Source organism: Choristoneura fumiferana, chromosome 5 (genome assembly GCF_025370935.1).
Source record: "Choristoneura fumiferana chromosome 5, NRCan_CFum_1, whole genome shotgun sequence".
Taxonomy (NCBI): Eukaryota; Metazoa; Arthropoda; class Insecta; order Lepidoptera; family Tortricidae; genus Choristoneura; species Choristoneura fumiferana.
The window spans coordinates 21,885,182-21,913,099 of record NC_133476.1 but is presented as its reverse complement, the minus strand read 5'-3'; the positions used below and the strand labels follow the sequence as shown (position 1 = coordinate 21,913,099).

Here is a 27,918-nt window from a genome sequence, read left to right as displayed (position 1 = left end):
ACGGCGTACAGCCACCAGAGGCGCGCGGCGCCGCGCACGGGCAGCGCGGGCCTCGCGCCGCTTGTTGTGACGTGCGCTGTACTCACAGGTGTGGTGCGGCAGATGGCAGCGCACGGCGTACAGCCACCAGAGGCGCGCGGCGCCGCGCACGGGCAGCGCGGGCCTCGCGCCGCTTGTTGTGACGTGCGCTGTACTCACAGGTGTGGTGCGGCAGATGGCAGCGCACGGCGTACAGCCACCAGAGGCGCGCGGCGCCGCGCACGGGCAGCGCGGGCCTCGCGCCGCTTGTTGTGACGTGCGCTGTACTCACAGGTGTGGTGCGGCAGATGGCAGCGCACGGCGTACAGCCACCAGAGGCGCGCGGCGCCGCGCACGGGCAGCGCGGGCCTCGCGCCGCTTGTTGTGACGTGCGCTGTACTCACAGGTGTGGTGCGGCAGATGGCAGCGCACGGCGTACAGCCACCAGAGGCGCGCGGCGCCGCGCACGGGCAGCGCGGGCCTCGCGCCGCTTGTTGTGGCGTGCGCTGTACTCACAGGTGTGGTGCGGCAGATGGCAGCGCACGGCGTACAGCCACCAGAGGCGCGCGGCGCCGCGCACGGGCAGCGCGGGCCTCGCGCCGCTTGTTGTGGCGTGCGCTGTACTCACAGGTGTGGTGCGGCAGATGGCAGCGCACGGCGTACAGCCACCAGAGGCGCGCGGCGCCGCGCACGGGCAGCGCGGGCCTCGCGCCGCTTGTTGTGACGTGCGCTGTACTCACAGGTGTGGTGCGGCAGATGGCAGCGCACGGCGTACAGCCACCAGAGGCGCGCGGCGCCGCGCACGGGCAGCGCGGGCCTCGCGCCGCTTGTTGTGACGTGCGCTGTACTCACAGGTGTGGTGCGGCAGATGGCAGCGCACGGCGTACAGCCACCAGAGGCGCGCGGCGCCGCGCACGGGCAGCGCGGGCCTCGCGCCGCTTGTTGTGACGTGCGCTGTACTCACAGGTGTGGTGCGGCAGATGGCAGCGCACGGCGTACAGCCACCAGAGGCGCGCGGCGCCGCGCACGGGCAGCGCGGGCCTCGCGCCGCTTGTTGTGACGTGCGCTGTACTCACAGGTGTGGTGCGGCAGATGGCAGCGCACGGCGTACAGCCACCAGAGGCGCGCGGCGCCGCGCACGGGCAGCGCGGGCCTCGCGCCGCTTGTTGTGACGTGCGCTGTACTCACAGGTGTGGTGCGGCAGATGGCAGCGCACGGCGTACAGCCACCAGAGGCGCGCGGCGCCGCGCACGGGCAGCGCGGGCCTCGCGCCGCTTGTTGTGGCGTGCGCTGTACTCACAGGTGTGGTGCGGCAGATGGCAGCGCACGGCGTACAGCCACCAGAGGCGCGCGGCGCCGCGCACGGGCAGCGCGGGCCTCGCGCCGCTTGTTGTGACGTGCGCTGTACTCACAGGTGTGGTGCGGCAGATGGCAGCGCACGGCGTACAGCCACCAGAGGCGCGCGGCGCCGCGCACGGGCAGCGCGGGCCTCGCGCCGCTTGTTGTGGCGTGCGCTGTACTCACAGGTGTGGTGCGGCAGATGGCAGCGCACGGCGTACAGCCACCAGAGGCGCGCGGCGCCGCGCACGGGCAGCGCGGGCCTCGCGCCGCTTGTTGTGACGTGCGCTGTACTCACAGGTGTGGTGCGGCAGATGGCAGCGCACGGCGTACAGCCACCAGAGGCGCGCGGCGCCGCGCACGGGCAGCGCGGGCCTCGCGCCGCTTGTTGTGACGTGCGCTGTACTCACAGGTGTGGTGCGGCAGATGGCAGCGCACGGCGTACAGCCACCAGAGGCGCGCGGCGCCGCGCACGGGCAGCGCGGGCCTCGCGCCGCTTGTTGTGACGTGCGCTGTACTCACAGGTGTGGTGCGGCAGATGGCAGCGCACGGCGTACAGCCACCAGAGGCGCGCGGCGCCGCGCACGGGCAGCGCGGGCCTCGCGCCGCTTGTTGTGACGTGCGCTGTACTCACAGGTGTGGTGCGGCAGATGGCAGCGCACGGCGTACAGCCACCAGAGGCGCGCGGCGCCGCGCACGGGCAGCGCGGGCCTCGCGCCGCTTGTTGTGACGTGCGCTGTACTCACAGGTGTGGTGCGGCAGATGGCAGCGCACGGCGTACAGCCACCAGAGGCGCGCGGCGCCGCGCACGGGCAGCGCGGGCCTCGCGCCGCTTGTTGTGGCGTGCGCTGTACTCACAGGTGTGGTGCGGCAGATGGCAGCGCACGGCGTACAGCCACCAGAGGCGCGCGGCGCCGCGCACGGGCAGCGCGGGCCGCAGCGCGCGGAACTCGCGCAACTTCGCGATGCGCTCCAGCCCCTGCGCGCATCCCACCGCCTCGCTGTACTGCCGCTGCACACCAAATCATAGACATACTCAATCGTTAATTAAAATTGCAACCCAACAAAATACAGTCAGCCAATGAGGGCTATCGCGTATGAATTCGCCGCTAGAGGCGCTAGTGTAGCGTGAGGTCTCCGAAATGTCAAATCTCATAGTTTTTGGGTGAGCTACGCGGGTTTATTTATAATTAGAATAATTTTGTGAATATTTTGCATTACCTGAATTTAATTATGGCAAATATGCGTTCCGGGGCAAAGAATGTCTGTGTTTTGAGACAGTTTTGTCTCTCGGAAACTTATGTCCTCCTTTTTTTCCGAACAAAACGGGACTACGCAACACTGGTTGCTCGATATTTTTATGGTGTGGTTTTAAGGTGTATTAAATATGATTTTAATCTAAACTTTGTTTTCACGCCCGCAATAAAAGACTTTGAAAGCCACACTTAAAAACCTCACGCAACAGTGGCGCCATCTAGAAAGACAAAAACGATAGCCCTCGTTCGGCCGAGTAGCCCAAGTAGTCAAATGCGAGAAGGCACCTGCGTGAGGTCGAGCGCGACGGTGTCGAGCGTGAGGTGCGCGGCGAGGCGCGGGCGCGTGCGCGAGCGCAGCGGCTGCTCGGTGCGCTCGCGGCGCACGCGCGCGGCCGCCGTCGCCGGCGCCAGCAGGTACCGGTGCGGCGCCAGCCACGTCGCCGACATGCGCTCCTAAAACACACCAACACATTCATATTATCATATCACACATATTTTTAAACCGCGTGAAATTTACCATTAACTTTACGGTGAACGAAAACATCATAAGAAACGTAATACTTGCGAAGAAATTCAACGTTGTAATACACACATTTTGAAAGGAACAAAGTGGAACTGCAGTGGAACGTATATGTATAAGCCGCGATGAGACTTAGTGGTTCAGATTTGAGCATTTGTGATTGGGGGAATATTCAGCGTTTTTGCAGCGTTTTTTTTGTCATTGGTGTTTTCGCAGGTGTTACTAAAAGAGGTAATGCCCAGGGTTGTTTTTTTATGAAAAATTGAAGACAATACCGATGCTGAATTTAGCGTGATTAAAGTTCTTGTGAGTTGTCTTTCCGTTGTGTTATATTAACGTGGGACGCTAAAGACGTTTGACCGCGCGGTCAAAACGCTCGAATATTTGCCCGATTACCTAATCGTTATCGATAGTGAACGCTTTATAAAAAGCTCATTTTTAAAAACACAAGCTGCACAAGCAATAAATTACGCAAGTAACAAGTTATAGAAGCTGTATTCTCACAGATAGTTCAGAGATGGAGCAGTCAGCCATCATGCCGTGCGGCTTGGGCATGGGGTCCCAGTAGACGGCTAGCCGCTGCAGCTCGAGCAGCTTGAAGGAGCAGCCGTCGTCGCCGGCGGGCAGCGTGGTGAAGCCGCGCCGGCCGGCCGCGTCGCACGACTCCGCCGACAGCGAGGCCGCCGCCAGCCCGCACGCGAACCCGCGCGCGCACGTCACCGCGTCCTCGTACCGGATGTGCACGTCGTTCACCTTCAACTGAGGACCGGAACCGGAACGGACCGTGCCCGTTAATGACAGGACTAACCGAACAAGCCGATAAAGTCACCTGGAGCGTGCAATAGTACATTGTGTCTTAAGGGCGGTAAATAAGGAATTACGAACGAGAGTATATTAGAAGCCCGAAGTCGAAGACTAAGGGCTTTAATGAGTCGATGTTCATAATTCTAGTACCGCCCGTGCGACATACAATGTTTTTCATCACATTTGCAAGTAAAATTGTATATTTGTAAAATAAAAACTAACATTTTTCAAAAATTGCCGGTACCGCTGACTACGCTCTTGGCCGCCCTCCCCCTCCGCAGCATGTGCATGGCGTGCAGTAACAAACTCATTTACCGATCTTGGGCTTCATGACAAGAAAATTAGTACGGGCAATGACTCATTTACCGACCACGGGTTTCATGACAAGCAAATTAAGGTCGAGGGTTTTATTTGGGGGGTTGCAAACAAGGTAGCCTGCATGTTACGATACTGTTTACGAGCAAGTGTGATGAAAAAATATATGATATCTTGCCGGCCTTAGAAATAGAAGCGTATCTTATATTTACGCACACTTTGTTGTGTCAAATATTGATGCTACTGACTGTACATAGACATTTAAAAAAGTTCACGTGAATCAGGAATTAAAACATTACGAATAGACTAGTTACAATCAGCCAAATAAGTGGTCTATCAATTTTTAAACAAGTTACTATCAAATGAATATAAGAGAGAGAGAGAGAAACATTTATTTACACATATTCGATACACATAAAAATACATTAGATGGAAAGAATAAAAAAATAACATCGAATAGTATAAAGAGGGCCCCACTCAGCATAATGTTACGGCAAGCCGCAACGCTGTTTTTCAGTGGGACCCATTTAAAAACTAAAACATATAAAAACATACAACACAACATACAATGCAATATGTCGCTAAAGTTGAACTTTCAAGTTGACAGACACTAAACGCCTAGTATGAAAGCAGTAGGGTGCGCAACGCGATGTATGTCGGCCGCACGGCACTAAGTTCGGGAGCAATCATTTTGCGAAATGGTAACGGTACCCTACCTACTTCCTTTTATAATTAAATAATGATTTCTGAAATTGTCGCGATTAGTACATGAAATAACTACCTACCGAATACTTAATTTGTTTGAGTTTGTAGTCGTATATCTATTGTAATTAAAAATAATAATGCTTAAATACACAGACACACATTTTAAGTAGGTTTAAATAAATAGGTAAGATTAACGATTACATTTATTTGCACATATCTAAGCCATACCTACATATTATAAGTACCTTTAAATGTCATTGATAGTACTTATAGTACTAGGCTTTTGCTGTGTATCTTGCGTGTACAGACGTGGTAGTGCTTATGTAGATTCAAGAACGCGTATTTTGTACCGTGTGGGCACTGTGGCCGCTCCTACCTGCAGGTTCTCGACGATGTTGGCCAGCAGGCCGGTGCCGTAGCTGAGCCAGGAGGAGTAGGAGGCGGCGTAGTATCCGGCGTCGGCCAGCGCCTCGTGCGCCGCGCGCCACTGCGCCTCCAGCGCGTCCAGCAGCGCCACCTTGCGCTCGTGCGCGAACACCGCCTCCGCCGCCGCGTCCCACTGCAACCACACGACGCACACTTAGGGCGGCCACATATACGTTTATCGGAATTCAGAATCAGAGAAAAGTTCGAACGGAAAACTACTGTTTTTATGTGCTAGGTCCAAAGATTTGTATGGATTTACTGCGTTCGAAATTCCGAAACGGAATTCCGTGTGTATGTGGCGGCCCTTAGAGGAGCTACCACGAAATTCTAAAATCGACGTTCATATCGTATCGTCCCTGTCACTCTTGTATTAAATAATATAAGCGTCAACGGGACGGCGAGATACAAAGTTCGAATTTTGCACTTCGTAGTGTAGGGCCAGCACAGGCGAAGCTCACGGAATATGCAGTTACAAGAGCGAGCATAGGTAAATGAAGCGTTTTTATTGGTTCATAATAATAATATGGTGTTTGAGCCCTCCTAGTAGGTATAACATACCTGTATCAGGAGGTCTCGCTCTTCTATTCATAAAAGGATGCCAGTTATGTTACATAAACGATTTTTATATAGTAAAAAACGAAACAAAAAAGAAAAAGAAAGGTACCATTTTTACCTATACTTAAATTTATACTAATATCGAAAATACAAACTTAAATATAGATGCATAGGGAAACCAGAAAAATAAGACTAGTGCTGGGAATCGAACCCAGGTCCTCGGCATTCCGTGCCACGTGCTATACCACTACACCACCACTGGACCACTGCACTGGATGGGTATTACGGGATGACCGTAAAAGTAACAAAAATTTGGAATTGAAATAAAAAATACAAAAAGATTCCAAAAACACAATCTTAATTTATACTAAAACAAGTTATTAAATTGAGATGCATTCGTGTGCGTGCGCGCGTGTTTGTGTGTGTGTGTGTGTGTGTGTGTGTGTATGTGTGCGTGTGCTTGAGTGTGTACTTGTAGTATATTTATGTTACAAATTACACACCAAAATGTAAACACATTCCTCGCACATCCTCTCTCTGGTCGCAATGCAGCCTCACCACGCTTAGTATATAAGTTTAATGTAAAACGTTATGGATGCGTTTCTAGTTGCATAATTTTTGAAAATCTCACGTTTAATAAGGGAGTCAAAGTCAAAAGTCAAAGTCAAAATATCTTCATTCAATTTAGGCTAAAACAAGCACTTATGAATGTCAAAATAAAAACTACCACCGGTTCGGAAAAACCTCTGCTGAAGATTCCGGCAAGAAACTCAACCAGGTATATTTTTTTAAAGTCCTTCACTCAGTTTATTTTTGATGGCACAGGGGAGGGCAGGGTCAAAAGCTCTCAACTTTGCTTACGCTTTAGTACCTTTTAAGGTACTTGAATGACTCCACAATAGGCAGTTCAAATAGTATGTATTTTTTACGAATTGATGACCTCAGCGTCATTGACATTCTATGGATTCTATGGATTCTTTGTGCAGTCATATGGAAACGTTTAAAACGTTTCTTGCGGTTTTAAAAACCTTGGCCCTACACTATAATTAGTTGCTTTTCACAAATAACATGCAATGTATGCATACGAGTTCATGTTAAAAGTACCTACACACAATACTTCACTGTATTTGAGAATTCTTATACATTTTGTTACATTGTCATGCACTAGTACCTCCACTAATATTATAAATGCGAAAGTTTGTAAGTCTGTTTGTTTGTACCTCATCACGTCTAAAACTGTCTGTCTGTCTGTCCGTCCGCGGCTTTGGGACTATCAATCCTAGAAAGCTGTAATTTTTCACAAACATATATGTAAACTATGCCGACAAAATGGTACAATAAAAAAATTCAAAAAACATTTTTTTTAGAGTATCCCATATACGTAAAGTGGGGGTGTTTTTTTTTCTCATCCAACCTTGTAGTGTGGGGTATCGTTGGATAGGTATTTTAAAACCATTAGGGGGTTGCTCAAACGATTTTAGGATTTAGTGATGTTTTTGCAAAATATTCAACTTTTAAAGTGCAAATTTTCATTAAAATCGAGCGTCCCCTACCCCCCCCCTCTAAAATCTAAACCGGTGAGTGGAAAAATTTGAAAAAATTCAGGATGGTAGTAAGTATATCAAACTTACAAGGAAAACTATAACGGTTAAGTTTTCTTGAGAATTATTAGTAGTTTAAGAGTAAATAGCAGCCTAAGCTATAAAATATACCTAAACTTGGAATATTCCGTACCAAATAAGAAATCCTTAGAAAAATATTACTTATTTTTTTCATAATGGCTACGGAACCCTATTTTGGGCGTGTCCGACACACTCTTGGCCGGTTTTTTTTTCTTTACTATTGCATAATCTACAATCAGTCTATAGACTTTAATTAGATGTTTTGTAAACAATAGATCAAGAGGGACTGGGCCACTGCCCTGTCTTGCATATGTTTCATCCAGGGAGCACATGTGAGCTTGCCGCGGCATTATGCTGTCTTGTCTTTGTTCTATTGTAAAGAATAAATAATATTAGATCAAGAGTTCTTATCTCTTTTGTACGATTAAATTAAGTTAGTACTAACGGCTTAATCTCCCCCCGGCCCGGCCCGGATTGCTACCACCATCTTGCTCGCTAATCCTGCCGTGAAGCAGCAGTGCTTGCACTGTTGTGTTTCGGCATGGAGAGTAAGACAGCCGGTGAAATAACTGCCACTTGAGGTATCCCACCTTAGGCCTCTAGGTTGGCAACGCATCTGCAATACCGCTGGTGTTGCAGATGTTTATGGGCGGTGGTGATCTCTTACCATCAGGAGACCCACTTGTTCGTTTGCCATCCAGTCGAATAAAAAAAAATCTGCGAAGAATTTCTACACTTTGAAAAAATCTCGTATCTAAAATCAATATGTAAACAAAATTGAACCTTGACGTAATTGTACATAAAGTTCACGGAAAAATTATCTATTTTGAGGTACGAGTTTTTTTAAGTAGTGACGATTTGTTTTTTGCCGTCCCATGGGAACTATGCAATTTTCGGGATAAAAATATTATTTATATACTTTTTTTGTTTGTTTCAATTCCCGCAAGTTAATTCAATGTTGAAACTGCTTTCTTGTTGAATTATCGTAAACATCAGTACAATGCATGGTTTTAGTACCAAACAGACATAATAATTTTTATGTATTGTTATTAAAAAACATGAATTACTTCAATTTCTATCAAAATAAATATTCTGTGATGTAATCCTCGTCTGCTACTGTGTTATTTATGACTGTGTTGTTTATCAGATACTTTGCAATCTTATCTTACACGAAACAGGTCTGTGTCAAGAGAGGGCAATGTGGATAGTATGTAAATACAAATGTCATTATCAAAAGATTCCAGTACATTCTGGTCATAAAATAAAACTCTTTCAGTTATTAGATAATTCGGTTTCTTTATGATATGGAATGAAATACTTGTTAGTGTGTCACCAAAAGCAAGGACAAAAATACGCACAAATACATAGAGAGCAAAGGCATGTGTTGCAACTCAGAGTATTTATAATTTGTTTATTATTATTAGCTATTGTCCGCGCCTTCGTCGTGCTCCCGTGGGGACTATACAGTTTTCTGTGATAAAAACTATCCTTTGGCCTTCTCAAGGTTTCAAACTCCACGCCAAATTTCATCACAATCAGTTGAATACTTGAGTACTTTAAGCGTAAGAGCGTAATAAACAAACATAATCAAAACATATTGAGTTAGGATTATGTTTTTCTAGCTTGACCCTTCAAAGTGTGTAAGTATTGGAGATTCCTTGAATGAGCAGGCAGATTATTATACTTCGCAAGGACTCTTAGGGGCTGTTTTACCATCCATTGATTAGTGTTAACTGGCGGTTAGGTGTGATGCCGTCTCTATTTGTTTTGTTCGAATAGACGGAGACGGCATCACATTTAACCATCGGTTAACGCTAATCAATGGATGGTGAAACAGCCCCTTAGAGTGCTCTATTATGGGTCAATACTAAGTATTCGGTAAATTCGTAGCGATCTTTGCTCCAGCCTCTCACATAGCCTCTGCATACTGGTGGCACGTCGTATTCCGCCGTATAAAGAACTTTCATATCTCGTGCCCGCATTACCAAACCAACAATCAATGGCCATCTTGTATTTGTAGTGTAGGTACTTGCAGATTTATATTAAGAGAAGAGGGTATAAGATCGAATGATTTGCAAATGGTTGTACGTTCAGTCCGGATTAGATTATTGCATGCTAAACTGTGTTTTATTCTAAAACTCCTATACTTCAGTGGCGATCGAGGATTTTGGGGACTTTTTATTAACGTGTACGTTGTGTGTAACGTGTGTTCGTTGGGCGTAAACATGTCTATCGGCAAAATCGGCGAGTTTGACGCGTCGGCGGGTAACTGGACTTTGTACGTCGAGAGGCTGCAGATGTATTTTAAAGTGAATAGCATCAAGGAAGAGCTGTGGTTGCCCACGTTGATCGCGTTGATGGGTGAGGGTACATATGAGCTGCTGAGCAACCTCGTGAGTCCGAAGAAACCGGCTGAGATGGAATACAAGGCGGTTACGGATGTGTTGCGTAAGCATCTACAACCGAAACAATCGATCATGGCGGAAAGATACCGATTTCGGCAAAGGCGTCAAACCAGTGACGAAAATGTTTCACAGTATATCAGCGAACTGAAGAGGCTATCAAAATATTGTGAATTTGCGGCAAGTTTAGAGGACAACCTACGAGATCAATTAGTGTGTGGAGTGAAAAGTGACTTGATCAGGCAGCGTCTATTTGCGGAGGATAAATTAACCTACGAGAGTGCCGTTAAACTTGCTACAGCGCTGGAGGCGGCCGAGCGGGATGCGGCTGTCGTGGAGCAGGCGGTAGCGGGCAACGCGGGAGCGGCCGCCGGCGCGGTGCATGCGCTGGCGGCGCGTGGCGAGCAGCGGGCGCGAGGGCGCCGCTGGCCCGCGGGCGCTGGCGCCGGCAGAGGCGCGGCGCAGCGGCCCAGCACTGGGGCATCATGCAAGACGTGCGGGGCGCACGATCACACAGATGCGGTGTGCAAATTTAAGAATTTCGTGTGCCGGTTGTGCGGTAATAAAGGGCACTTGAAGCGTGTTTGCCCGGAGCGCGCGCGAGGCGCCTCGCGGCAACCCCGAATGTATAGCGTCGAGGAAGACGGCGCGCAAACGCTGGAGGAAGGCAGGCAGTCGGACGGCTCCGAGCTGGAGGAAAGCTTTCACCAACTGTGTTTGAACAGCTATAAACCGGTGAGCATAACTGTATTAGTGGATAATGTGCCAATTAAAATGGAAGTAGACACGGGAGCGGCAGTGTCGTGTGTTAGTTATGATACTTTTTTAAAATATTTTAAGCACTGGACGATGGAAAAATCAGATATTGTATTTAGATTTTATGATGGTACGAAACTAAAACCCGTAGGTACAATAAAACCCATGGTGAAGTATAAAAATAAACATAAATATTTAGAATTGTTTGTAGTACAAGGCGGATCAACGTCGCTAATGGGCCGGCATTGGCTAGCTGAGTTAGAAATTAAGATTCCCGCTTGTCAACAATCTAGTAATAAAATAATAGTTGACAACTGTAAATTGGAGGGTGTTGACTTGTCGATTCTAATTGACAGGTATAAGGAGTTATTTAGCGGCGGCCTGGGTCGTTTCACGGGCGGTAAGGCCACGCTACGTGTACGAGAGGGCGCGGTGCCGGTGTACTGCCGGGCTCGACCCCTGCCTTACGCGATCAAGGATCAGGTGGACGCGCAACTGGAGGACATGCTGCGTGAAGGTATTATTGAACCAGTCAGTACCTCGGAGTGGGCTACTCCCCTAGTGCCGGTCAGGAAAGCCGACGGCGGCTTACGTATTTGCGCCGACTATAAAGTTACGTTAAATCCCGCCTTACTAATAGATAGATTTCCTTTGCCTAGAGTGGAAGACTTGCTAGTGGGGCTAAATGGGGCGCAGATATTTTCAAAAATAGACCTGTCTCAGGCGTATAACCAGATTGAATTGGACGAATCCAAAGAGTTTACCGTCATTAATACTCACAGAGGTCTTTTTAAGTACAATAGGTTGGTATTCGGACTGTCATCTAGCCCGGGCATTTTCCAGCGTATAATGTCGAATCTGTTTAGTGATATACCTAACGTTGAGTGTTTCCTAGATGACGTTATTATAGCCACCAAAGATAAAAAACAGCATTTAATTACACTTGATAAGGTGTTCAAAAGATTGCATAGCCATGGTCTTAAAGTTAGACAAAGTAAGTGCCTATTTATGGCTGATGAAGTCAGATATTTAGGATACATTATTTCCAAAGACGGGTTGAAGGTAGATCCAGGTAAAGTTGAAGCCATCTCAAATATTCCCCGGCCTAGCAACGTTAATGAGCTACGATCTTTTTTTGGATTGGTAAATTTTTACGCTAAGTTTGTAAAAAATATTAGCACAATATTGGCCCCCTTGTATAAATTATTACAGAAAAGGGTAGAATGGAAGTGGAGTGATAATTGTGAGCTTGCTTTTAACACAATTAAAAAAATTCTTACAAGCGCGGAGGTATTAGTGCATTATAACCCAGACAAACAGCTGATCGTGACGTGTGACGCGAGCTCGCACGGCGTCGGCGGCGTGCTGACGCAGCCCGGCGCGGGGGCGTCGAGCGGCCGGTCGCTTATGTTTCGAGATCGTTAACAGATGCAGAAAAGAATTATTCACAAATAGATAAGGAGGCGCTAGCTATTGTTTTTTGTTTAGAAAAACTGCATCAATATTTGTATGGCAGGAGATTTATTCTTCGCACAGATCATAAACCGTTGGTTAGCATTTTTGGACCTAAAGTCGGTGTTCCTACCATGGCGGCCAGTAGGTTACAACGTTGGGCGATTAAGTTGTCTGCCTATACTTACGATATTGAATACGTGAACACTAAATTGAACGGCGCGGACGGTTTGTCGCGATTACCGTTACGGTCAAAAATTAAAACAATGGCAGGAATTCCGGAACAAACTTATTTACATTTTGCACAGAGTGCAATGTTACTAGATTATGAAGTGATTAAAAGGTTTACGAACAGGGATCCTATATTAAGTAGGCTCTTAGCATACTTGAGGAACGAGTGGCCCAAAGAAAACGAAATTAAAACAATGCAGCCATATTTTAACCGTAAAGCGGAGCTGTATGAAGAGTTAGGTTGTGTTATGTGGGGACACAGGGTGGTCGTACCGGAAGGTTGCAGGGGCAATGTGTTGGCCGCGTTGCACGAGTCCCACATGGGCATTGTTAAGACCAAAGCGTTAGCCAGGAGCTACGTGTGGTGGCCGGGCGTGGACGAGGCCGTGGAGGCGCTGTGTCGCGCGTGCGCCGTGTGCGCGGCGGAGGCGGACGCGCCGCCGCGCCGCGCGCCCAGCCTGTGGCCCTGGCCCACGAGACCGTGGTCACAAGTACATGTCGATTTCTTGGGTCCACTTTTTGGTAAAACGTACTTGGTGATGGTAGATGCGAGGACAAAGTGGATAGAAGTGTTCGAAGTTCCCAGCACTGCCGCACAGCACACTATTGCGAAACTAAGCGAGACATTCGCTCGTTGGGGCCTACCCAAACAGATCGTTTCCGATAACGGTCCACCTTTTACGAGTGCGGAACTCTCTTCGTTTCTGAACAGATTAGGCGTAGAACATATATTTACGGCCCCGTATCACGCGGCCTCGAATGGTGCCGCGGAGAATGCCGTACGTACCATTAAGCGTGTAATTAAGAAAGCGACTCGCCAGAAAATTAACATAAATGAGGCCCTTAACACATTTTTACTTTATTATCGAAATGTCGAACATAGTACCACCGGGCCAGCCCCGCGGCGCTCATGCTGGGGCGGCAGGTGCGCACGAAGCTGGACGCGCTGCGGCCGGACTGCGCGGGCAGGGTGCGCGGCGCGCAGCGCCGGCAGGCGGCCAGCAGCGGCGGCGCGCCGGCGCGCGCCCTCTGCCCGGGGACCCCGTGTGGGTGCGCCAGCACCAGGGCCAAACCAAATGGGTACCGGGTACGATCTCGGAACAGTTAGGTAATAGGGACTATAGGATAGTAGACGGGGAAGGCAAGTCGGCGCATAGGCATCTAGATCAATTAAGGCGGCGTCCTAGAAGTTCTCTGATTTATCCAAACGCTCGGCCCGAACAGGAGAGTAGCCCTTCGGAGACACAGCTGGGAGATAATACCGTTCTCGGTTCAGACATACCAGAAGGCGAAGCCTTGGAGCCTAAGCCAGGCAGTCCACCTGACAACGCATCGGGTGCAAATACCAGTGTGGTGCAGACGGAGGCCGCAGAAGCTGTAGCCTCCATCGAGGACCCCACTGTATCGAGTGCCTTACCGCTCCGTACCCGGCCGTTACGCAAATGCCGAGTAGACCCGACTAGTTATAAGATTTGATGTAATAATAAATAAGTGTACTGATAATTATCGTATTGTCTAATAATAATATAGTTCTTATAAGTGCTACAATTGTTATACTGTATAAGTCCGTCGGGCTGGTGACAGGTTAGTGAGTAACTAGTACAACTTATGCGTGTATTATTTAGTGCCTAAATTTATTTAGTGTATAATTTATACTTAATTATATAAGTGTTCATCATATGTTGATAACTGGGTTTGTATTTGCAGCCAGTTATAATGCCTATCTAAAGTTTCTTGTTAATTAGGGTAAACTATAATAAGCAGGAAGGTGTGTAGTGTAGGTACTTGCAGATTTATATTAAGAGAAGAGGGTATAAGATCGAATGATTTGCAAATGGTTGTACGTTCAGTCCGGATTAGATTATTGCATGCTAAACTGTGTTTTATTCTAAAACTCCTATACTTCAGTATTGAGCAAAGATTGTGTTAGAATATTAGTAGCCACCCATAGATCATGTCACACCACGTTTGACAAATTTTAGACTTTCCCTTTCCTTATTACATTTATTTTCTTCTTGTGTCACAAATCACCCGACCTTCCTCCGCCCCTTTATGATAAATAATACACCTTGCTGTTTTCAGCTACAGTATTTATGGGCTGGAATATTTACCCCCTACGTGGCTGACGTATCCCATCTTTACCCCCTTAAATATGTGTTGAAATATATGGATTGCCTCTCATTACCGACCCTTGAAAGCTCATACATCGTTCAAGTTTTAACAAACCTCATCCAAATTGACGGGCGCCGCAACCAGGTACAACTTGTCGATGGCGATGAGCCAGGGCGCCGAGCGCAGCTGCCGCACGGGCACCTGCAGCTGCACCTTGCCGATGAAGCCCGAGCGCACCTCCACCGGCAGCCCCAAGTGGCGCAGGGCATCTTTCTTCAGAGGGAGGTTTTCTAACTCTACTTTTCCTATAACCACAAGTTGTAAGTTAGCAATATTATTACATGGATAAGAACAATAGTCCTTGTAGTGCCTAGTATGACAAGGATTCAGCTTTGTCTTTTCCGAAAATGTTCAATGCCAGAACCCTATGACATCCAAATAGAACTTAGTAAAAAAATCACACAACTATCTATTTTCTTCTATTTACAGAGTTTCTAAGATAGAGTCTTGGACCAAAGCAGACTTAGACTAAATAGGACACATGGGATAGTTAAGCTTGACTGATTTGAGTACAAATCAGAATATAGTGTTTGATTGCCCTACAGTGAGATGTGAATAAGCTTTTTCACACCTCTCCTTCAGAAAAGTAACTTTTCCTCCCTGGCGAGAGGGAGCAAAGTGCAACTTTTCTGTTCAAGGTTTTTCTAAGTGTTTTATTGCAAATGCCATTTTTTTGAAGTTGATAATTGTAAAGCCACGCAATTTTCTATGCTGGTTGTTCTTCATAATATGTAGAATTTTTTTTTTTAAGTTTCTTAATGCTCGGTGTGAAAAGTTGTATGAGCCACTCGGGAGCAAAATTATTTTCATCTTGGGCGTTAACACTTGAATCCTTCATTACGCTCAGGATTCTACTTTAGAATCCCTCGCTACGCTCAGGATTCTATTGTAGAATCCTTCGCTACATTCTGGATTCAATGTACGCCCTCGCTAGGGATTGCAATCCGGATAGTTCGAAATCCGAAATAACCGAAAAAATCCGGATTTTTGCTGTCTTTCTAAATTCGGATTTTAACCTAAAAATTCGGTTTTTTTCGGATTTCAATTATAGTTGACATTTAACCAGAATCTATTGAATTTCGTTGCTCGCATTCATTCATTCATGCGTTCGCTTCGCTGCTAGCCAGCCCTCATGTTGCCACGTGCCACGTGACATAACCTTTTCGGCACCCCCCGCGCCCCGCTGGCTACCTATAGGGATATGATTTTATGTGATGCGCAATAAGAATCGATTTTGTAAAAGATCGATGTTATGGAATGCGATCTGCAATTATTTAACCGATTCACGAAAATCCAATCATAACTCAGATTGGTTCGTTTACTTAGAAGACCGGATTAAAAAGTCTAATTAGGTAAGTATTGTTATTGTAAATGTTCCTTAATTGAGAATAACTATCTAAGGTTTTGTGTGTGCTTATAGCATTGAAGGTTGTGTGTGCTTATGGCATTGAATTTTTGAAATATTTTTTTTACGTAATTCCGGTGGGTAATTTTTTTTTTTTACTTTTGGTGAAAATAAACAGTCGTTGGGATACTACTTTGCATTAGGCTCTCAATGATACAAGAGGCACTTATTTAAATTCAATAACAAAATAGCTATGCGATATTGAAAAAAAAACGCCACTGAAATTACGATATTGACAGCGAAATTACTTCTTTATTAATTACATAGGAAATTAGTTTCAAATTACGAACTATTACTATGACTACATGTAAATATTCTTTTTGTTCCTAATATTTGAATGTAGGTTCGATCAAAATAAATCGAATGCGAAATCGATTCGCTTGACCTTTCATTATCCATAATTTGCAAAGTCGCACTTGCACCTACTGTAAATGACAAACATAATATATTGGCATGTTCATTAAGCAGACGCGTTCATACTTGTTATTATCATTCGTCCTTCCACCTCCGCCTCAGGTAGTACGCTCAAAGAAAGCAGGGTGATCCATATAGCCAGCATGCCACAAAAAAATATACACGCTAGTATCACGGTAGTAATTGCTCATTAATAGCATGCTTTTGTGCTAAGTAATAAGCATAATCCGTAAGTACCTTTATATTTCACGAGAGCGACGCGAGTAAGCGAGTGAGTTTAACATGAAACTACCGTTAGATTCAATCATAATGAGCATAATTAGTAATTTCGCTGCCCTATCTGTAATTTCGGTGAACAAAAATGTCACCGGAATTACGGCACCGAAGATTACGACAACGAAGTATTTTGGCGATTACTGCTAAACTATTATACATGAGTACTATTAGCTCTTTTCTGAGAATTAAGAACAAAGTCAACTAATAAACAAAAATAGAAACATTGAATTAAAATCATTGTATATCGCAAAACGGGCATCCACGGAAATTACTTTTAAGATGACCCATACACATCGCGCGACAGACTTGTATTGATAGGCACACAAAATTCGGTAGTTGGAGGTTCACTCTGCGTGATAACTAAAACAGAACTAATGTACTTTCCCATAAAAATGTGAACATAGCGAAGAAATAGAAGAAATAGAATATCTTAATGGTGAAGGATCAAAGATATTAGCAAGTATTTCCGCAAAGTGATATTGGTAGACCGACGTTCGACAATCACAAAATGGTCAACCTATTTTTAAATAAATATGTATTTAGCATGAAAAAATATAGAATGCGTTATTTAATTAGCTTCCTTTAAAATGACTCCTAGACACAAAGTTATGCTCAATTGATTCAGCAAAACCGCAGGCAGACAGGCTTCACAGACTTACTGCAGTTAGTGTTTCCAATCAGAGTTTTAGACTGATTAAACGCGTAATATAATAAAAACACAGTTTTATTTACATTTTCTTAATGTAATTCCATATTTTTTTTTAAATTGGTAAAATTATGTTAAAATTCGAAAAATCCGGATAATCCGGATTTGTACGTGTCGATATTTATAAAATCCGGATTTGAAAAAAGACCGGATTTTGCAATCCCTAGCCCTCGCCGTAAATAAATCATTTTGCTCCCTTGTGACACAAATAACTAATAATAAAGACTTTAACTTTGAAATCTATTACATTCTCATTGTTTTATTTTTCTGCTGTTTTGTTTTGTTTGTTAACAACAAGGCTTGAAAAATAATTTATTTAATGGGTGTAAAACCAGGTAACCAGGTTTCATTGAAAAAGTATTTGCATGGAAGAATTTGTCAAAAAACACTTAGAAGAAAAATAAAATAAACAAATTTTGGTTATGACATGCATGGTAAAAATTATCTAAGCAATCTAAATTATTATCTACTTAAATTTACATCAACAACATTCTGTATACAGTATAATGTTGTTTACTGTAGATTTTATCCATAATTATATGTATTTCTTTTTATATTGTTATATTAAATCTTATGTTGTTTTGAAACAAGTTCATCATTAACTATTAAAAGTACCAATATAATATAAGAGTAGCCATTGTCCATAACTTCATCTTCTTCCTGCAGGAAACTTTGAACTTTTGTAGTTTAAAAAATCTTCTTAATCTGGAATTTATTAGCTTATCATTAGTAGAAGAGTATTCAAAATCGATACAGTAGTCCCAAAGATTATCCTTTACATTTAAACAAGCACACAAGTTTACCTACCTCTTTATTCTTGGAACAGATATAGTAGTGATTAGCATGGATAAACATACTTAATTATATATGAACTGATTCTTTTGAATATTTGAAGACTATGAGAGAATAAAATCACACTAAAGGCTTTTATTTAGCCAACAGCAACAGCCCAGAGGTCAGTAATCATTGTTGCCCTGTTCAAAATCACATTTCATTCAATACCCGAGACTAATCATGTAACTGCTTCATACAAGATTTAAGCAGATTGTTTTTAAACCAATTACAAATGACAGAAATGGCGCGAAGATTGCTCTCATAAGAGGCAGTTGTCGTCAGACCCACCCGAAAGCAGCGCCACGCTCAGCTGGTCGGTGTTGAGGTTCTCGACATACTTCCCGAGGTAATTGTTCAAAACCCAAGCCACCAGTCCTTCCAACATCGTGCATGGTCGCTTTTACTCCGTTCGAATCACTGCACACCAATTCCTCGGGCACTTTCCACAAGAGATCACAGCGCTACGACACAAGTCAACTGTTTATATTTCTAGTCCTATAACCAAGTATTGACATAGCTATTTTAAACATGAAAATTATTCCCTAATTGCGCAATGGACCCACACATTCGGTTAATAATGGTTAAACTTATCTGTTTTCATGAATTTATTCAATGACCCATTGACTAAAAGTGACAGACTGACAGTACGTACTCGACTGACATGACAGCTGTTCAACTTGACATTTGCACTTTCGTTCAAAAATTGACATCATTAATTTTACTTATCAATTTTACTTACAACAAGAAAAGAAATAAAAAATAACTCGAAAATTCCATAATTAAATAGGATGTTATCCTTTTCCATAACTTACTTTATTTATACTTTATTAGAGTTTCAACTATTACTTATAAAATTAGCGTGATGAAAATCTTTTCATTCAAAAATTTCGTATCTAGCCATGTAAATTCCGAACGAATGTTCATTCCTTTACACGCTATTCTTGCGTCGTCACATTCATTCATCATTCATTCACATTCTGACAGTTGAGTGATTGAGTGAGACAAAAGTGTGTAACGAAACGAAACATTTTGTTGGTGTGTAGGAACTAGTAGGAAGGAATTTTTGGCATTCTTGTCTTATTTTAGGTTTCTTGTAAAACTTAAATAAATCGATACATTTATATATTAATTAATATGACGGCGGTACATGTGTTAAAAAGATTTTGTGTTCCGTTAACGAATTCGTGTTGTAAGAAAAAACTAACAAATTCACAAGTGCGATATAGTGCCACTTTGGGAAGAAGCGCAAGATTTGCTCCAGCGATAATAAAAGTCCGTCACTTGGGTCTGGGAACCACGACAAAAGAATTTGATGAATCAGGACAGCAAATGACAGGGCCGATTACAAAGGTTCACGCTGCAGAACTTATACTGCATTTAAACAATGAGGAAAGGAAATTGTTGCTATCAGCTCTACAGGAGTACGAATCTAATAAAATTAAAGAAGAATTCGAAGGTATGGCTTCTATCATCACATCTATATAGCGCTTTTATTATTGAAAGGCTTATAACAAATAAATTTCAATTTGCATTTCTAGATAAACTGGCTGGCCAGCGATGGAGAACAAAACTTGGGAGGCCTAGCAAAGTGCCTACGCTGGGCGACGTCGACCCCACCGGCACCTACTGTCCAGTCCCAGATGACTGGCTCAAGAAAAAGTATGGTCAGTACTAAACATATTTTACATAGGTAACCATTAATTTGGTCTGGTTCAGTCTGGTTTTCGGCAGTCATTGACCCCACTGTGTTTACCTCCCCATGCTGGCTTGTTAACATAAGCCAAATTTGTTGTTAATTTTTTTGAACATTGAATCTGATTACAAATTGTTATTCATTATGCTGTCATTCTGGATTTGCAACTACTGGTATGTACTTGATGTTTTTTTGTAAACTAAAAAACATTTTAAATATGCATAATACTTTCTGTTAGTTACTAGAAAAATCTGAATATTTAAAATAAATATTGGCTTAACATTATTTGCTCACATGTTAAAACTGTGTTCCTGTGTAACAAATCAAATAAATGAATCAGAATTATGAGAATTTACTTAAACTCATTCAACATGTTTAATATTTCAGCGGCAACAGTTCCAAAACCTACAACCCGGGAGCTAGTCCATCGTAAGTTATTACAAAAGTCATTAAATTTTATGTTCAGTAGAAATTGACAAAATTTTTTTTTTTCTAATCACCTCATAAGTAATTAAAAAAACAGTTGATTTTTGTTTAGAGTAAATGACTAGTTCGCTGCCTTAATTGATTAATGTTCTGCTTATTTCTCCAGTGTAATAATGTATAATGACTTCTATTTATTATTTGCAGTGTCGTTAGCTAATTCTGTGCCATTCATCGGGTTTGGATTCCTGGACAACTTCATTATGATAACAGCGGTAAGCACAGATATAGATTACACTAGATAACGTAAACACCTCAATCTGTATGAAACCGTGTCAAGTCAAGAGCGAATTAGCGATGTGAATTCCCCAATGTCTGTGCAAAATCGATTCAAAGACGCCGCCCGCCCGCGCCGTGAGGCTCGAGTCAGTCAGTCACTAGTCATGATTAGTCAGTTATCAGTCAGTCTTTGTATGGGGCCAACCCCAACATTTGGTCAGTGTTCGGACACGCGAAGTAGATGCATTTGCGTAATCTAGTTTAATTTATATCTGTGGCGGTAAGTTTACTGTCAGTCATCATTACATGTGGTTAGTTAAAATACTAGCTCTCTGAGACCTACTTTAATATCGTGCTCAACACCATAGTTTATTTATTTATAGTTCTAGACATCCATTCATTTATGTTGAGTCATAGTTTTAAAAACTACTTTGGATATGGTAGCTTTCTGTGACTCATTGATCATATGATGTCATATTTGAACTGTTCTAATGACACAATATGCTTACTTGTGCATTTTTTTTTCATGAAATAAAAACGAAATATCACAAATCAAAAGTCCTGTGTATGTTATTGTTACTCATACAAGCTAAAAGGGCTGGACAAATTTGGATAACACAACACATGTAGTTATTAATCTGTTGCCATGTCATAACGGTAAACGAATATTTTTTAGACAAAGTTGCAGGCAACTGCTTGCCTGTCATACAGTCTATACAAAGATGGATGTAAAAATGAAAAATGTATCTATATGTAGATATACATTCTTGCACCTTATTGCTATGAGATAAGGTGCAAAATTGAATTTATAAACACATCTACTTCTTGGGAAGTCTTCTCCCACTGCTACCTCGACGAGCAGGGCCCTGATCACTAGGATATCTCGTAGAAGTGGGGTTCCAGCCAGCGAACATGTTTTGCTTTCAGGGTGACAGCATCGAGAGCGGCATGGGCGCGTTCATCACGATCTCCACGATGGCGGCGGCGGCGCTGGGCAACACGTTCAGCGACGTCATCGGCATCGGGTCCTCGTACTACGTGGAGCGCGCCGCCGCAATGCTCGGCATGGCGCCGCCGCCGCTCTCGCCCGTGCAGCTCGACATGCCCGTCAGCCGCCGCTTCTCCAACATGGTCAGTCTGCACTCTCTCTCTACGTCCGAGATAACTCCCCCTTGTAGGTTTTGAAGGCGCTCAGGGAGGCTGTGGCAGTGGAACGCCCAGAAAAAATGTGGCGATGCTTATTAAGTAAAAAATAGGGAGCTTTAGAAGAAAAAAATATCAAAATGAACAGAAGCTATACACACATTAGCTTCTCTGTCAGACTCTGCTAGTTCTTTAGTTCTGCATGCATTCAAATATACTGTACTCTGTGAAATTTTTATTCTATGAACTGCACTTATTTAAATACCTTGCTTTTCTACCAAAACCGTGCACTACAGCTATGTTTGTACGACACATACATGTTACAACATAACCTCGTGCGGCCCAGTGTGCAATAGAGTGTACACAATAAGTTTAAGGGAATTAGGAATCCATGGCAGTTTGACTTTATTCTCTCGAAACAATTAGATTCTAATTGCTTTGACAATTTTTTGCAAAATATTTATATGGTGGGCTTCAAGAGGATAAGGCAACGTTTCCACCAAAGATGTGCGAGGATGTCGTGTTGCGAATTGCGAAGAACGTGTCCTCGCACAGCACCGCTCTGGTGGAAACAGCTGAGCGGAGCGAGGCGAGGTAAATGAAGCGTTCCTATTGGTTAATGAAAAACATATTCCTCGCAACACATCCTCGCATATCTTGATGTTATAAGCCTTATCATATGTTATAACATATCACAGAATAAGATATAGTTAGAGAACATTTGAGATACACTAAATTTTTCAAAGTTCTAGGCTACTTCCTGATCCTAGAAAGATGAATTTGGCAAATGACATGGGAAGCTCCAACCAGCTTGTACAGGCGTTTAACATAGCCTGTCCATTTTTCACACCCCCTACATCAAAAGGCCTCAACATTCCTGTTTTATCGTTATGATCGTTGTCCTGACCCGTGTCACTCGCAGGGCCGCGTGCTGGGCATCACATTCGGCTGCTTCCTGGGCATGACCCCGCTGCTCTTCAAGGACAAGAAGAGCGAGACAGACGACGCCAAGCCCGAGCCCGAACGACCCGAACCGAAGAAGAGTTAATCACACAGCTCTAGCCAATACACCAACGTACTTAGCATCACACTACCGAGGCACAAATTTTAAAATCTATTGAGCTATTAGGAAGCGACTGATTACTTTGAAGTCGTGTTGTAGGTAAATTATAGGGCACAATTGTACGACTTGTCTGGTCTTTCACAATCTATTTAATATGTATGTATATTAAACATATGAAAGGCCAATAAAATACTAGTAACATATAAGTAGAGTAATGCACAATCAGGCCATTGGAAAAAAAATAAACACCCGACAAAGACCCGAAATGACTGTCAGCTCAGAAATGCTGTCGAGTCGCGTACAAAAAATAGTAAAGTAAAATAATATGTATTGAAACCTTAACATTTTTTTTTTAATAAAGAACAAAAACAGTATGGCACCAACTGACAGACATCTTGTGATAACAACAAAAGTAGAACAAGATTTTATGGTACCGATTGAACGTTAACAAAGCGGATTGTGACTGAAGTACAGGAGTACTTTTATGGATGCGCGACCTAATTAATGATATTGCAAATTTTTTACTGTTTAGTGATCTTCTATCACTTGTTACTTAAATTTAGCATTTGATGCGAGATGTTGTAAGGAACCTTTTAAGGGTAATAATTGATATTGTGCGTTTTGTTTTTTTATGATATTGTGACGTTATTTAATAGTCTCATCTCTTTGTACAGAGAACTTAATAAAGACGCTTAATTGTTGCCTTTATTTGCTTAGCGATAAGATTTATATTGTGTTAACACCGGTACAAGTTTTAAGTGAGCAGCTGTCTTCCAAAATGATCTATACTCTAAAGCTTTCGAGTCTTCGCTAGCAAATTATATTCTTGTTCCTGGTGTCAACAAACCTCATACGTTTTGTATCCAGGATCTGTTGAGGTTTAGCAGAATTGTATGTAGATAGATATAACAGCAATCTTAACAGGATAAATCCTCACGATAGTCATTTTATTATTTAAGTAATTTTGTATTGTTACAGTCATCACATTCTTTTACTTAAATCTTAAGTAACTTGAAAAGTGTGTTAACTGTGTCAGGGGCTAATAAGCAGCAGCAAGGGCAAAAGTAAGAAGTCTGAGCTATTTATTTAGTGCCTACCTGAATCTGTTTTTACTTGCTAATGAAATTTAATTAATAACGTAATCTTGCCAATGGCAGCTCTCTGGCAACAATAGAAAATAATATGATAATGACCAGCAGTACGACAAATGAACAATAGATTGTTAATTTAAACTGTTTCGATTTTGGCTAGATGTCTTGCTTACAAGTGTTCCGTAGCAGAAGCAATACGTAGTTAGTATGTTATTTACCGAAGACTTGTTTTATATCGTTAAGTATATTTGTGTAAGATAAAATCAGTAAACGAAAGCAGTTTCTGCAGTGCACAGAATAAACACCAGCTCTTGTATATAAGTCTGCGTAGGCGTGTTAGTACAAATGAACAAAGAGGTTTACGAAAATATACTCAGCGGCACAAAATTTGGCCCACCCTTCATACAAAATTACCGATTCTGCATACATTTGAGGGCCATATTTTTTGCCGTTCAATATAGTTCCTGTGTAGTAGATATTTTTTTTACTGTAAATAGCGAATGCTTCGATCTTTGCAACTGCGTGTTATTCAAAACTACCTCCTTTATTACAATTTTTCACTGCATAGGTCTATCAAATACTGCTACTGTTTGTTTTGGTAACTGAAAATGTATATATCATATTTTATTCAAAGTTATATTGAGATCACTTTTTATATTTATTGTTCAATTGATGTGGTTATAATACCTATAATGACTTTGTGATTAAGGTTTTGAAAGAAAAGTATAATTATATATCCTGATCAAAACGTTTTTTTTTAGACTCCACAAAAAATATAAAGAACTCAACCAAAATTGCAAATTAGCACTAGTATAACCTCATCCGTTAAGGGAATCGGGTCGAATCACTTGTACATCTACGGTTGATGTTCGGTGCAGTAAGTTGGTGAGTGTTAAAAATCAAATGTTAAGAGAGCAATAAAACACTAGTTTCATTCATCATAAACATAGTTTAATAAATAACTATCACTGTCCATTGATATCTTACGCGTACAATATAAACACTGGAAAAATGTTGCTTAAAAAGGAACTGCGATTATGCCATAAAATTTTATCAAACAAGTGCATTATTGGTCTGATGATAATTTAAACAATTAAGTAATGTACTCAGACTGTACTTTTATTCATTATGCGGTAGACAGCGCAGCACAATCACATGAGGCTGGATTATAAAGAATCAAGAAATACATATTAATTTGAGAGCAAAATCGAAAATACATGTCAATTTTGCATTTAAATATCACGGAAAAGGTATTTCGGCGCAGGCCGGTCGCTAATAATTAGATAGCTAAACTCAGTTAAGCCTTCCTTGTCTTAAATTGTGGTCCAACAATTATTTAAGCTACAAACAATAAAATAAGCCAGGACTTGGTTCAGATTTAAGACAAGTAAGAATGAATTGACTCTTTACTTTTTATTTGTATACCTTATACAATTGAAATGTAAATAGCAGTTTGCTTGAGCAAGCGCTGCTATGTACTAAGGTATAAACGCTAATTATCCTATCAATGCATTACACAATGTATATGCAACTGCGCGGTCGCTCGCCTGGGTCGTAAACTCTTACAAGTACTAGCTGCCTTGCCTTACACCTACTTCAATCGCGGCGCACGCGCAACCAATAATTGACAGTCAGTCAAATTCATTTATCATCTGATTTTTGGTAACCGAGCGAATGGAGCTTTTGTGTTACTTGTCAGTTACAGGGTCAGTGTTTTACTAGATTGGTCCAGGGTTCGTTTGTTCACAAAGGCGGCGCGTGCGCACACGAACTACTGCCACTCCTTATTCGATACTAACGACTAGATCGCACCTTTACTATTATGATCCGTACTATTCTATTTATTATGTATGGCTGACAGAGGCGGAGCGCACACAATGTGCTCAGAACTAACTCAAAATGTTTCAGATCACTGTAAAAAACCTTTTTAAGTTGCAACATTTTCATTTTAAGTACCAAGCAATACTTCTAGTTACTTGTCTGTTTGCTTCCTACAAGAGGAGGCATTGACCTGAAAGGTCACATCTCATCTAAAAGCATATCAGCATAATATTTAAAACTTACAAATCGTGTGAATGCCAGCCAACAAACGCTGTTTAGGCTTTATAGTAATCAGTTCAAAATTTTATTACAAAAATACAATCAAATGGGTAAAACTACACATTGTACCTGCAAGTCCGATTAGTATAGGTAATTAAAAAGAAAAAACTGGCCAAGTGAGGCTCCGTTAGGATAGGACCCTTCGGCACGGAACCCTAAAAATGTATTGCCACAATTAAGGAAATTATAATTTGTAGCTAAAATAAGTTACTTATGTAATGTCGTTTTGAACTATTTGTTACACCTTAAAGTTAGAAATGATTATGCGAATAAATTAAACCAAACAAAAAAACCTGTCTGTTTAGAAATATAACATCGCCGCATCGTTCTTAAATGTGGACGACTAAACATTATTATAACACGCAAACATTATTGTGTTGGCAAGATACAATGTCATTCAGATAATTAAAAATAAAGCTCAATGGCACGAGAGAATGCCGAGCTGCCACCGAACAGGACTGCGGGGTTGGATAAGTTTCCGACATGATCATTGACGACCACTAGTCAATGTATAGCTTCCCACCAGCTTTTACTCGCTCATTATCAAATCCTCGCGTAATCAAAAATAATAAAGCACAAAAATACATTATTAATATGTACAAATAGTACTGCGAAGATACGCGTATGTACAATATTATTATATTACAACACAACTTCCACTTGAACTGACGCCAAGAAAAACAACTATAACTAAAACGAAAATGTTTAAGTATAGATATATCACATTGCACCGGCGTGTCACGCATTAAGTCAATAAAACCGAAATCCTACCTAAATAGCTACCACATTTTAAATTTATAAAGAACTGTTTCTTACTAATTGACCTGCCTTGTTGACCTGTGGCCCATTTCACGAAACTACAAGTTGCAATTTACAGGCGGAAGTCTCTCTTCAATGCATACTGTTAAACAAAGACTACCGCGTAAATTGTAACGTGTAGCTTCGTGAAATAGGGCACGGCTACCTAACTCGCTGACAAAATGTTCGCGTGCTCTCATACTCGTAGTAACGAATGAGTTATCTGTGTTTTTATGAAAACAATCTGAAACTCATCTTAACCATAATTAAGTGCAGCTAATGAGTATCTTCACAAAATAAATAGTATGTCAAATTTTTAAGAAAACAGTATTCATAGAGCAACATGATGATAGAAGGCTTGTAGAGTCACACAAACACAAACTGTGCACCTCTTTCACTCGGGACACAAACATGTATAATATAAATTAAGCGTAATTTTCTATTACTAACGAGCCGGGCAAACAATACTGAATATATTTACAAACTAAAGCAAGCCGTGCAGTTGTCATGCCCGCACTTATTTTACATTCATTAAAAATTTACCGCCTTAACGTAAGGTACAGTAGAATATCTGTATTTGTACATATTTAATCAATCGATTGAATTATATCTTTATTGATAAGTACAGTTAGCCAGCAATTAGACTGTTGCAACAGTCTAAAATAACATTTATGAAATGCCAACTTTTACGAAAGAAAATCTTGTGCTCTCGCATTTTTTTTAATTGTATCAAGATAAATTAAAATTACTATACCTCTTTGAGAATCTGCTTCACAAGTTAAGCTAAGTATAAAAAACTGGATTCGTGCACATCTGCTGATCGCTGAGGGTTTTGCACGTTTAAAACGTGTAAAAAGTTAATATGTAAAACGTGTTTACTAACTCAAACATGAACGACCGCTTTAGCAGTGTCAACGAGTGTTCTGTAACAGCGGCGTGCAACTCCATCCCGAACCGATTTTTATTGTATGACGAAAACCGAAAAACCGGTTTTCCCATACAACAAAACCGATTTCGGATGCTTTGCGTATAATCAAACACCATAGGTAAACAGTCCGTTTTCTGTTTATTGGGACCAAACACAAAGCCCAATAAACTCAAGCAATTATGCGAAATTGCAA

The 27,918-nt window shown here is 42.5% G+C and overlaps 3 protein-coding genes across 4 annotated transcripts in view; 2 read left to right on the top strand and 1 right to left on the bottom strand.

The window, feature by feature from the left end:
• Positions 1–18,865, bottom strand: part of Vps13D (vacuolar protein sorting 13D) — a 75,054-nt gene extending 56,189 nt beyond the window's left edge. Inside the window, 6 exon segments of the mRNA XM_074087337.1 lie at positions 2,215–2,368; positions 2,898–3,065; positions 3,637–3,891; positions 5,333–5,515; positions 14,627–14,817; positions 18,496–18,865. Coding sequence (XP_073943438.1) covers positions 2,215–2,368; positions 2,898–3,065; positions 3,637–3,891; positions 5,333–5,515; positions 14,627–14,817; positions 18,496–18,592 — 1,048 coding nt within the window. The 5' untranslated portion in view covers positions 18,593–18,865.
• LOC141428434 (uncharacterized) overlaps positions 1–27,918 on the top strand; it is a 314,383-nt gene that overhangs the window by 258,794 nt on the left and 27,671 nt on the right. The window lies entirely within an intron of this gene.
• LOC141428428 (uncharacterized) lies at positions 19,204–25,228 on the top strand. Of its 2 annotated transcripts, none has more exons than XM_074088423.1 (6): positions 19,204–19,663; positions 19,746–19,871; positions 20,297–20,329; positions 20,531–20,598; positions 21,530–21,733; positions 22,668–25,228. In XM_074088423.1, exons 1-6 carry the CDS (start codon positions 19,342–19,344, stop codon positions 22,791–22,793), a joined length of 879 nt encoding a protein of 292 aa, XP_073944524.1. In that variant the 5' UTR covers positions 19,204–19,341; the 3' UTR covers positions 22,794–25,228. The 2 variants fall into 2 exon arrangements, with proteins under 2 accessions (XP_073944524.1, XP_073944522.1); XM_074088421.1 differs by having other exon boundaries at positions 20,288–20,329.